This window comes from Hipposideros armiger, unplaced genomic scaffold, assembly GCF_001890085.2.
Source record: "Hipposideros armiger isolate ML-2016 unplaced genomic scaffold, ASM189008v1 scaffold_1023, whole genome shotgun sequence".
NCBI lineage: Eukaryota > Metazoa > Chordata > Mammalia > Chiroptera > Hipposideridae > Hipposideros > Hipposideros armiger.
In genome coordinates, this window is record NW_017732373.1 from 398,003 (window position 1) to 410,571 (window position 12,569).

A 12,569-nucleotide genomic window follows, 5' to 3' on the forward strand; every position below is an offset into this window, starting at 1 on the left:
CAAATTGTCAAAAATTTAAGAATTATGGCTGATTTAAAAGTGAATCAATTGATTAATCCAATTAATTTATTTTCTGTGACAATATAAGGCATACAATCAAACCTTCTGAAAGCAATGTGCGTTGTTTTATTTTTAATTAAAGTTTATTGGGGTGGCAATTGTTAGCAAAGTTACACAGATTTCAGGTGTACAATTCTGTAATACAGCATCTATATATCACATTTTGTGTTTACCACCCAGACTCCCAGCTTTATTTACAGTGGCCAAGAAATGAAAACGACCAACGTGTCCTTAGATAGATGGTTGGATAAAGAAGATGTGGTATATATACACAATGGAATACTACTCTGCCATAAGAAAAGATGAGGTAACTCCATTTGTGACTACATGGATGCATCTTGAGATTATAATGCTAAGCTAAATAAGTCAGAAAAAGTCGAGAACCATATGAATTCACTGATATGTAGGATACAAAACTGAAAGCAACAAAGCAACAAGACAAATGAAGAAACAATAATTCATAGACACAGATAATAATTTAATGGCTGCCAGAGGGTAGGGGGGTTGGGGGTGGTAGATGAGGGTAAAACAGATTTTTCCCCCTCATGATATACTATTCAAACCAAATTCAAAGACACCAGATGTCAGAAATCAAAAAAATGTAAAAGATTCCTTTTCTCAAAGCAATTATCAACTAGTGGTTAAGACTAAATGTATAAATAAAAAGGTTAGCAACATAAATAAATGATCTAGAGCAGCGGTTCTCAACTTTTCACAGGGGTCGCCTAAGACCATCGGAAAACACATATTTTCGATGGTCTTAGGAACCGAGACACCGCTCCTCTATCCGTCTCCAGGCCCACATGCAGATACGCCCACATACGAGTACCTGGCGATCCCTGTGAAAGGGTCGTTTGACCCCCGAAGGGGTCGCAACCCACAGGTTGAGAACCGCTCATCTAGAGAATAACTTCAAAGGGACACCTGAATAAGAACATGAAAATTTTGGTCTGAACACAAAGAAAGAATGGAGGTTGTAACCACCTCAAAGACTGAGCTGAAACTGAGGATAAGGATTACATCTTGAACATGCTAGGTAGAGTAAGTCTGCATGTTAGATAATATTCTTGACATTGAACTATATGCACTAACGTTGAAGTCAAACAGAAATCAGATTAAGAATCTCAGAAGCCAAAGACAGAGCGCGCCCCCAAATTTTTAGATAGTTTTTAAAAACAAGATATTCTATGATATCATAACTATAGAGAAGTGACTGGCTAAACACAAGTATAGGGTGAAATCTAGGAGGCAGCGAAGTTCACAAGTCATACAAGAGTCTATGAGACCATGCTATTTTAAAAGCTGATATGCTAACATAATATCCCGTGTTTATGTAACAAAAGATACAAAGAGAAAGGTTCTACACTCTTATCATTGAAGAGCTTGTTTTTAGAATGACAGCTATATAATATAGTTCACTGTATTTTCAACTTTAATAGGTATAGTCCAACCACCTTCCAAAACTATGATACCTATTGGCAGTCCCATCCATCAGTGATGAATAAAAGTTCATAGTCTCACAAATCCTAAATGTTATCAATCTTGTGTTATCAATTTTTAAACATTTTGTTAATGTCACAGATGCAAAATGATATTTTAATATTTGCAATTTCATAATTAAAACCAAGTTGGATAACCTTTCATGTGTTTATTGAGAATTATTGGTTCTCCTTTTGTAAAATGCTTGTTCATATATCTGCTCCTTTATAATATGCTGTTGTATTTTAATTATTTGTGTTACTTGTGTATTAGGGATTGTGACATAATCAGAAATACACATTTTGTCTATGTTGTTTCTTTGTTTCTATTTGTAGTTCATGTGCTTTGCTTATAAAGGCCCCCTGCTTTATATTTAGAAATATTGTGCTAAGCTTTATTTTATTAAATTTAGTTATTTTTACATTTAAATCTTTAAGCCACCTAGATTTCTGTACATGCCATGAGCTTGGGCTCTGTTTCTTACAAATTGACAGCCAAGTGACCCAAACCATTTACTGAAGACTCTGTAGTATAATATTTATTTTTATTACTGGTATGACTGTTACTGCACCCTCTTTCATATCAGCTGTTAGTAATGCTGATGCAGGCTATTGCTACCAACAAATCTTTCAGCTTTTTTTTCCATTTACTTCTTTTCCTAAATATGTAGCTAAATTTCCACCTTAACTATAAAATGTCCCCTAACCATCACAGGCAACCTAAAGTAACACAGTCCCTAAGTCATTGTACCATAGATTTTCAAATCACCTAAAATACTGCTATCAGCAATGAATGAAACTTGATTATGCAAATACATACAGGTCTTTCAGCATCTAGGACTTTTTTTATATAGAAACATTTGCGTAAATACTTGTTAGATGTAGGAATCAGACCTGCCCCCATTTTTTTAGGACCATCTATCCGGACACCTTAAAATACCAAATGTTTTATAAACTATGATAATGCTGATGAAACAAATAAAAATTTAAAAAAAATCCTGAGCTTATCTTTTTAAATAAAATTTTCAATATTAATGGCTTTCATTTTTCTCTATAAATTTTTTTCTGAAATCATTGGCATTTTAGGTTTGGATCGACTTATTTTTATTCATCCCCAGAAGATAGACCGAGCTTGAGTTTAAAGGATTTATAGTCACCATTTGTCACCCCTGCCCCTCCTTGAGATTTCCACGCATAAAAGACAACACTCACATGAGGTCCTTCAGTGAAGCTCTCCTGCGAACAGAAGCATCGATACGGCTGGCTTGTCGTGTCACAGGTATCAGCGTGACCATGGCACTGGCATCTGTGAACAGAGCATCAGTCAGACAGGTCCTGAGAAACGCCAGCTCAACTGCAAATATATTTAAGGACCTATATGTATAGCCACTGTGTCAATTCAACGAGAGAGGTGAGTAGGTAAATCAACACGAAAATCCATTTCTCTTTAATTCTGTGGATATTCATGGAAAGATTTCAGTTAATCCAGAGGTACTGGAGGGAGTGTCATCAGTATCCAAACCACATCGATTGTAAAGGTAATTTTCAAACCTAACTCAACCTGCTGGCTCACTCGAGAGAAGGCATTTACTAAAACAATTCACAACACACAGTTAAGACTATAAAGTTTAGAATAAACTAGAATAAAGTTAACAAATTTCAGTTTTTCCCCCAAAATTAGATGGTGAATATTTAATAGTATTTTTTCATTATGCTATTACTTAACGAAGTAATAGTCTGGTTTTAATGATGTACTTTTCTTTTTTTATATAGAGAATATCATTCTTTTAGCAAAATCCAATTCTAAATACAGTCTATACATGTACCATTTCCATACTAGAGAGCACACTGTCTGGTAGCTCTCCAGCTATCTATTTATACAAAGACCATGGGCCTTGTTTTCTATTATGGTTGGATAGTTATACATTACTTAAAGGATTTTTCCTTTAAAAGAAAACAGAGATTTCTCATAAGACTGTGGGATGTGAACTCAGGTGTCAAACCCAGTACTTACAAACCAGCTGGTCCTATCTATAGTTGTCACTCCAAATCAAGTTCCTTTTCTTTGATTTCAAGAATACTTGAAAATTATATTCCAGAAAAAAAAAATCAAACTATTTGGTAAATCATTTCTAAGTCAGATCCATGGTACCGTAACTTCTAAACCCAACAGCCTTTGCACAATGATTCTATAACAATGTGATATAGACAGAAAAGATTCAGATACACATGTCCCCAAAAAATCTTAAGAGTAGGAAACCATTTCAATACTTGAAGCTTAGAGTCTGACTTGCTCTCAAATCTTAGCTAATGTAGTTTTAAATATGACAAAAACCTTGAAAACAAAATTCATAGTGAAAAGCACACTGCAATTGAAGCCCTACCTTCCAGTAATGGTGATTTCATCGACCGCATAATATCTGTGTCTGAGGCTGACAGGAGTCTCGCTTGTGTAGTACTGTCCATGGAAATGAACTCTTATTTGTGTGGCTTTTACAAACTCTTGAAGAGACTCGGTGTTGTAGAAGTCATTGTATCCAGGACGATGATTCGGTCCAGGTGTCAGGATGCTAAAGGTGATGTTACTACGGGAATAGGGTGTAAAACTGTGGATGAAAGAAATGTGAAATCATGAAAAGCTACTCATATTTTTGACGAAACAGAAATTATAATACCATATTAGTAACACCTTAAGTTCTCCATTCTGGGGAAACATAGTCCATAGAGTTCGTATGCAAACGATATAGGATCATCACAGAAAAACACAGAGCCGTATTTCCTTGAGGATGTAATAAAAATTTGATTAATATAGATAACTTGCTCAACAATCTGAAAATCATATTATAAAGAACAAATGAGACTGAACTTTAAACAATTTAAAACTCAGTCTAGGGAGGATTCCTAGCAGAATGTTTCAAGAGGGATGTGGGCGGAGGAAAATCTACCAGCCTCGTGAGTTAGTTTACCTGTAGATTATTCCTAACCCATGAACTACTAAAATGAACCCCTAATGCCTTCAAAAATAATGGTTTCAAAAAATAGTCATACTTAGAAAGCTGAAGACAGTTGACAGAATCAGAATTTTCCAACTCTCCATTGTTTTCCATTCCAAAATCACTGCAGTTTCTAGCAAAATATTGCCAGTCCTCCCAGTCTAGGCTGGCCGCCTTCCTCCTCTGAATCCTTATTGCTGTGGGTTGTGGGCTGAAGAACTGAATGACGATATAAAACACCTGAAAATAAATCATTATTGTCATTGAAGTTTTAAGTTTGTCCCCATCATATAAATCAAACCACGGAACTGTCAGATTCAAATAGAATGGCTTACCGCCTCATAATGACAATTATCAAATATTTATCTGACATCTCCAGAAATGTCATAGCCTTTAGTTAAAGCTACACATTGTATCAATGCATATCTGCTTCTCTTGTCACGGATTTCACAAATTAAAGTAGAAATCAATATTAAGCTTGATATAAAGGCATAAGAAAAGAACATTACTTCCATGAAGTGACTGTTATGTGTTTTCTTAACTAGTTGCTTAAAGTAAGAACCTGTTTTTATTAATGTGTGGTACTTAACATGAAAAGGAATGTTTCACTTCATGATTTTGATACAAATCCCTAAAACATTAGGCCCTGCATATTTTATTTTAGATATTTTCATTTCATATGTTACAATGTTCAATTGCCTAATTCAGTTTTGACCTCGTAGTAGATTGAACTGCGTCCCCAAATAAATGCTCACCTTCTAATTCCTGGTACCTGTGAATGTGACCTTATTTGGAAAATCGAGTCTTCGCATTTGTGCAATGAAGTGAAAGGATCTCAAGACCAGTTCAATAGGGTAGTCCTCCCAAGAGAAAGAGGAGACAACTGACACCCAGACAGAAACAAGGAAAGAAGCCACTGCACAAGGGAGGCAGAGGCAGGAGTGATGCTGCCAGGTGCCAGGTCGTACAGGAGCCACCGGAGCTGGAAGAGGCAGGAAGGCTTCCCCACGGGCTTGTGCGGGGAGGATGGCCCTGCCCACACCTTGATTTCCCACTTCTGATCTTCAGAACTGTGAGAGAATAACTTTCTGCGGTTTTAAGCCATTAAATTGGCACAGCAGCCCCAGGAACCTAATAGACACCCCGTTGCTTCAAATTACCTGATACTGTCCATTTTCCAAGTCTATTGAAATCGTCACTCCTTGGTTAAGCTGGGTGATGTTGGCAAACACACGTGAAACCCACGAAGTGCTGATATCATTATCATTGACGAAAGAAAGGGGATGGGCTTCAGGATTCAGGCGTGACACCCTGTCGCTGGTCGTGTCCTCGGCATCATTGGGAATACAGTACCGCGGTGCCAAAGGATGGATGCGGGGGTGGCTGCCTGGGCAGCGGCAACGGGGCTGGATGTGCAGTGGGGGCAGGGCTCCGGAAAACACGTCCAGAATCTCTCTGCGGGAGTCGAGGCAGACGGTAAGGACAGGCAGCTCAAACCTGACGGAACTTCTAAGAGTTGTTACAAGTGGATTCTCACTGTTTCAATGTTTTCATTAGCACCCATTTAGCTTTCGTTATTTTGTAAACGGAACATAAAACCAAACTCACTCCTGGCCAAATCAACATTCTCATTCTCAGAAAATGAAACATAATCATTTAAAAGAAAAAAAAACCCAGGACATTCTTAACATTTTTGTTAACATCATGAAGCACCCACAAGCCCTGGTCTGACTCTCAAGATATTTAAATAACGTATTTTACCATGTCTATTTGTAATAAGAAGAAAGGCAACATTCAATTAGGTTGTTAATCTGACTTACGACTGAGAGGAAATGATAATCTATTCAAAATCATGAGAGTTATGGAGTTTCCAGTTCAACCAGGGAAGTAAGAAAATCAGTGTAATTGTTTCTGCTGCTGTTTTAGGTGAAGGACTGAGGCCAATATCATTTGTCACCAACTTCCTATGACTCATCAGTACAGATCCTGGCACCCTAAAAGGCTTCAATGGCCTCAGATCACATGGCGGCAGCCAATAGTCAAAGGGGAAAGCCAAGTCCAGGCAGACATATTTAATTTTTCCATTTAGGGCCGTCTACCTGATCTAGATGAGAATTACTCATTCTATTTATGGGCATTGTTTCACCATACCTTTACTGGCATTGTAGGTGGGCCAACACCAGTAACCAGGTCTAACTAGAGATAGTAGGCCCCTCCTCTCAGACTCCACTAAGGCTGAGTCAGGAAGCTTTTCCGTTTTCTAAATCACATGAACTCACACCTCCTTTAAATCTCATTGATTTTTTTTTTCAGTTGATACCAGGTTTTGAACAGGACCAGAAGTGACTATTCAGTGAAATCTCTGTCCCTCAGGACAAACCGTTCCCCCAGAATTACTGCAACAGAATTTTAGACAAAGGTGATTTAAAAGATGCTGAGGCTGGTGACAGTAAATCTCCCAATAACGTTTTCCAGTGTTATAGCCTCTGTATTAAAGCACCTCTTGATGGTATAGACTAATAAAAAGAACCTTTTTTATACTGCTAATGAACATACCCTGATCACAGCAGCACCTCAAGAGCAATTCTTCTCAAATTTACAAGAACTTGTCTTGTCATTTGGAAATTCATCATACTATCTACATCTACAGGAAAAGTGTCTATTTTTTTTTCTTTTTGATCTTTAACAGAAATAAATAACATCAATTCATCCATACAATAATATACTCTATATATCATCAAATCATGATTCAGGAAAGAAACTTCAGTGGGCATCTCAAGCAGAATTTCTTGAACTTTTCTGAACAGAAAGAAAATCTACATATCTTTAAGAACCCCCAAGAAAGATTCCCCACCTGTTCTCAAGATGAGGAACTACTTCATTAAAGCTAGTCCCAGTCTAAATACATATTTGTTCACTGGAAATAGAAAAACATATAACGATACTTCAAGTTATTCATTCTTTTTGTCTCCACGTCTAATAGACCAGTCTCCTGAGACTTTCCCATGTATCAAAATAATTAATCATTTTTATTGTTCTACACTGTCTAGTACTCATAAATTCTACGAAGCAATTTTAAAAGGCAGAGATATAACTGTTTCTTAAGTATTAGAAACTACTTCATGTGCAATAGAATGTTTAAACAAATGTATCCCAAATTCCATAATACAACCTGTTAAAAAAAAATCTAGAAGAAACACTTTATGAAGAAACTTGATCGATGTCATATTATGAGAGGTTACCCAATAGACGATCTCTAGTGAATAACAACCACAGACTAAGGCAAAGGAAACGCTGCGAACATTAATTAGGCAGTGTTTGTCAAATGGCTTGTAAAGATGAAAAATGCTATAATCTTCATACTACTCTTATTTAAGTGAATTCAGCATTTATCCTTATACTTCTTAAGCTTTACAATACCACCTCTGCTTACCTGTTTGTAAGCGCCACTTGGTATAATCGAAAATCTTGCATTCTTCCAACAAACTGCTCTAAACCTGCAAAATGTACACATATACATAATATGAGAAGTCTCGGTTTACCAAGCAATGGCTGACAAATATTCAGGGGAGATGCCTTTAAAGCTATAAAACTTTTAATCATGTATATGTCACAGCCTTCAAATCCTTACAAACATATAGAGATAGAAATGATAGAGATAGAGATAAAGATAGAGAGAGAGATACCGGGAGTGCCAAAATAATGTATACACATGACTTGTATTCATTTTTTGTTATCGGTATATATTGAAGATTCCAATTTTAATACAGTTTTTCCCGTTCTTAAAATGCATATACATTTTTTGGCACCCTTTGTATATTGCTAATTCTACATGAATACCAATAATAATCATAATTATCTCCCCAGACATTGTAGGACTTAAATCAAAGTGAATACTTTGGCCAGTCTATCTACTGACCCACCTTGTGATTTCTCTCCAGGAGTCCCCTTCCCAAATCACATTTCTCTCTAGTATATACACCTATACATCGAGCATCTCAGCAGCCCTAAGTCTGATTCTCATCTGCTTCCAATTGCAGTTATCAGAGCACGTGCATTCATTGCCAAGAAGAAGACTCCCCCCTGTTTCTCATTCCACCTGTTTGATGTCCAAGCTCCAGAATACCAGTTTGGGTCCTCTCCAAACTCTGATTAATGTCTGATCTGGAAAATCGCCAATAAATGAGGATAAACTGGAAACCTCCTACTCATGACTCTGAGTTAGTCACATACACCAATGCCAACAGCGTCCTGGTTCAGTCTCCAAATTCTATCAACACGAGAGAATTACTCTAAGGCAAGCCAGGTTCAAAGCCAATCTGTGACCTTTCAAGGTGTAGATAGGTATCAACCTGAAACCACACAATATCATCTTATTCATTTAGCAAATACTTATTTAGGATTTAGTAACAGATAAGTCCAATCGCATGAAAAGGGAAAACAGTAAAAGTACCACCTCTCTGTTTTTGTTACGTTGTTAATAATGAGAAAAACTTGATGAAAAAGGACAAAATTCTAGTTAGAGGTTGGAGCATGGGAACATAAGAGGGGACATGAAGTAACCTATAATGACAATTCAATACCTGAGTAGGGTTTTTTTTTTAAGTAAATTTAGAGCAGTGGCCAATTCACCAAATGGCCATTTCCTGAAATGTTTGCTCTTTTAGCTATTCAATTGTTATTTTGTCTTAATAATAAAGAACATTTGGCCTATCTGTGCTGCAGCTCCTTGGCGGTGCCTTGGAGAAAACTGGGGCAGAGTGAGGATAAGTCTGATGAGTAAGAGATGCAGAGTAAAACTGGCACACCAAATAGTCTGATGTGGATCTCAGAAGCAGGAGTTGATGAAGCAGCAAAGACAGGTGAGACCTGGAGCATAAAAAGAGTATGTCTGTGTGTCTGTGTGTGCACGTGTGAATATACATTTATACTTAATTTTATATTTATAATAAAGGATATACATAAGAAAATGATAAAGAATATTTTGCATATGACTTTCTTCATGAGTATACACGTTTTCCATGGATGTATAAATATAACCTACCTCTCCCCTCTCAGCCTCAGTCTCCCTCATGTCTCACAACCTAAGCCTGCAGGAAGACAGTGTTCTGTGCAGCCTCCTGCTCTGATTTTCCTGGACACAGAGTGCCTCTACCCTGTCTGCCCAGAAATAGGCAACTCCGGCAAGTGCGAACTCATTATTGCTTACGGTGGTATTATGAAGACAAAACCAAAAAAAAAAAAAAACGCTCTATTAAAACTGTAGAAATCTTTAGATTTCCAACACAGATCACTTTCAAATTTGTATTAGTTAAAAGAAATAAGAACACATAGCATATTGTTCATTTACTGATTGGGCCATCCAGGCAGCTTGGTAAATTGTCCTGGATCCAAGATCTATAGCGAAGCCAGGTAGGGAATGGTGTAAGGAAGAACATACCTCCCTGCGCATAGGAGGAAAGTTGGGAGAAACAGGTGTGAATACAGCTAGGATACCACGTGCTTTTGTTTGAGGAGTAGGGAAGACAAACAGGAAAATCACTCCTCGTGGTATAAATTTTTTTTTTAAGTAAGGTAATGTTGTTTGCCAAGAATGAAGGAAGCTGGACCTGTTTCCTGCTAATTTCTTCACCTTCACCTCTCTCTACCCACACCCAGGCCTTCGCCTAGCATCCTTCATACCCCTGCTCCAGCTCTACAGCCTGAATTTATAACGCCCCACAATGACCAAGCTCTCTCAGCCCCAAGGATTTGCACATGATTTTACCTCTGATTTTACTTGGCAAGACACACAATGTCGTACCTGGCCTTATTTGCCGTTCTAATCTCTAAGTCATAGACAAGTTCCTGGCATATGGTAAACTGTTAAAATATATTTGATTATAAAGGTAAAAGAGAGGTGGCACCCGTAAAGGAAGAGAGGTATTTGTATCTGTAATGAAGATCTATGGGCCTTCCATGCTATAGCAGATGAGTGAGGAGGCTGACCAGGAAAAACTTACAAGGATCCTCAAGAAGTAGTTTGGGGGCATCTGAAACCAGAGACTGTCACTTAGCATTGGCACAAGTCAACAAGCTAAGCGATTTCCCCAAACATGTTGACAACCCAACAAAGATATGAAATGACTGGCGGTATCAGGACTGATGGTTTTCAGGCTGGGTGCATCAAACAAGGGCGCCATGAAGGGAGGTTCCAGCAGTAGAGGAGCAGGCGTGATGTGCCACAGTACTGAACTGGACAAGAAAGTGAAGCCAGGTGACAGGTGACAGACCAGGAGAACACAGAGGAGTAAGGTACTGGCCATCTGAGTGTGTCAAACAGGAGTGCAGCAGGAGTAAGAAAGCGTGATATCCAAACCAATTACAGTACCCACATTAGTGCAGGCTGGGGAGACACAAAGCTAAGCAACACTGACCCTGCTTTTGGAGGGACTAATGGAGCGACAGGAAGTTTCCCGCCATCCCCAAAGCACGCTTGGCCAACCCGAAATACCCTTTGAATTAAGACATTATGGCTTGCATTGTGTCCCCCACCAAAGTATATGTTAAAGTCTTATCCCCCAGCACCCATGAACATGACCTTATCTGCAAACAAAGTCTTTGCAGATGTAACCAAGTTAAGGTGACAGTGTTAGGGTGGGCCCTAATCAAATGTGACTGGTGTTCTTAAGAGGAAAACTCCACATGAAGACACAGTCACACACCGAGAAGGCCATGTGACAACAGAGGCAGAGAGTGGAATGAAATGATGCAGCTACAAGCCAAGAAGACCAAGGATGGATGGATAAAAACTGAGAAGTTAATCAGAGGCAAAGCAGCATTCTCTCCTACAGGTTTCAAAGGGCATGGTCCTCCTGACACCTTGGTTTCCACAACTGTGAGGCAATAAACTTCTGTTGTTATAAGACACCTAGCTTGCAGTACTTTATGGAGGCCCAGGAAACTCATCTAGTCATCATTGCCTATTCTTGTTAACATAATGAATTACCAATGAGAAAATATAAATTTTACAACATACATTCCACATTATCCACTTTTTCTCAGTATAAAAAATTGTCTCAAATGTTTTAGGTAGAACCTCTAGGGAGTGTTTTATCTCAAAGCACCCAGAAAGTACAGATCACAACAAAAGATAAACACGTGTGATTTTGAAAAACCTTACATAAATAAAATATGTTACCGCAAGGATGATGAAGAATGTGATTTGTCAAAGCCTGAATCATGGCTTTCAATTGCCAGGGCGGCTTCATTCTTTTACTCCGTCATTCATTCTTTCAACACATATTTACTGGGAGCTGGCTTTGTGCTACACACCTTCATGGGTTCCAGAGATGCACCAGTTTACAAAACAGGCATACACCCACACACACACACACACACACACCCTTAAACAACAACGAAACTCACTTTTACGGAGCTTGCATTCAAGCAGCTAAGTGAACGTAATAAGAATAATTTATAGAGTATATTAGAACATGATAAATGCTATGAAAATGAAAGCAATTAGAGAAGTTTGGAGAGCATGGCTGGATTTTAACATGGGTGGTATGTTCTAGAGAGGCTTCGCAGAGAACGGGTATCTACAGTGAAAAGGTAATGGATCGTGCACATATCCAGGGGCAATATTTTCAGCAACACCAGTTAGGCTGGACCATTCATCCAAGTGACAGCTGATGGTAGTCAGGGTGTGAACGCTGAGGTGTATGCTTTAATGCTGATAAATCAGAATTAACTTCCTGTAGTTTAATGATAGTTAAAGGGAAGCTCTGCTGCAGAGAGACAATGAAATCTATTTTATCTATAAAATAAAGGAGCTGGGTTTTACGACCTTCAAATCCACTTTAGTTTTAAATTTTGGAGTCTGAGCATAGAACAATCACATCCTCTACTACAGAATTCATATCTGATGGAATTTCAAAAAAAAAAAAGTTAGAAAAAGTTCTTTAAAGACAATGAGTTAATGTAAGTAATCAATTCCAAACAAGAGAATAATGATTTTGATTTTGGGGGAAAATACCATAAAATATTTCAAGGGCAC

The 12,569-nt window shown here is 38.0% G+C and overlaps 1 protein-coding gene across 1 annotated transcript in view; it reads right to left on the reverse strand.

The window, feature by feature from the left end:
- The window catches only part of USH2A (usherin), a 465,799-nt gene that overhangs the window by 391,961 nt on the left and 61,269 nt on the right, over positions 1-12,569 (reverse strand). The window contains exons 3-7 of the mRNA XM_019631633.1: positions 7,965-8,028; positions 5,692-5,986; positions 4,587-4,771; positions 3,923-4,144; positions 2,751-2,844 (exon numbers count right to left, since the gene is read on the reverse strand). Coding sequence (XP_019487178.1) covers positions 2,751-2,844; positions 3,923-4,144; positions 4,587-4,771; positions 5,692-5,986; positions 7,965-8,028 — 860 coding nt within the window. The remainder of the gene's footprint in view (positions 1-2,750; positions 2,845-3,922; positions 4,145-4,586; positions 4,772-5,691; positions 5,987-7,964; positions 8,029-12,569) is intronic.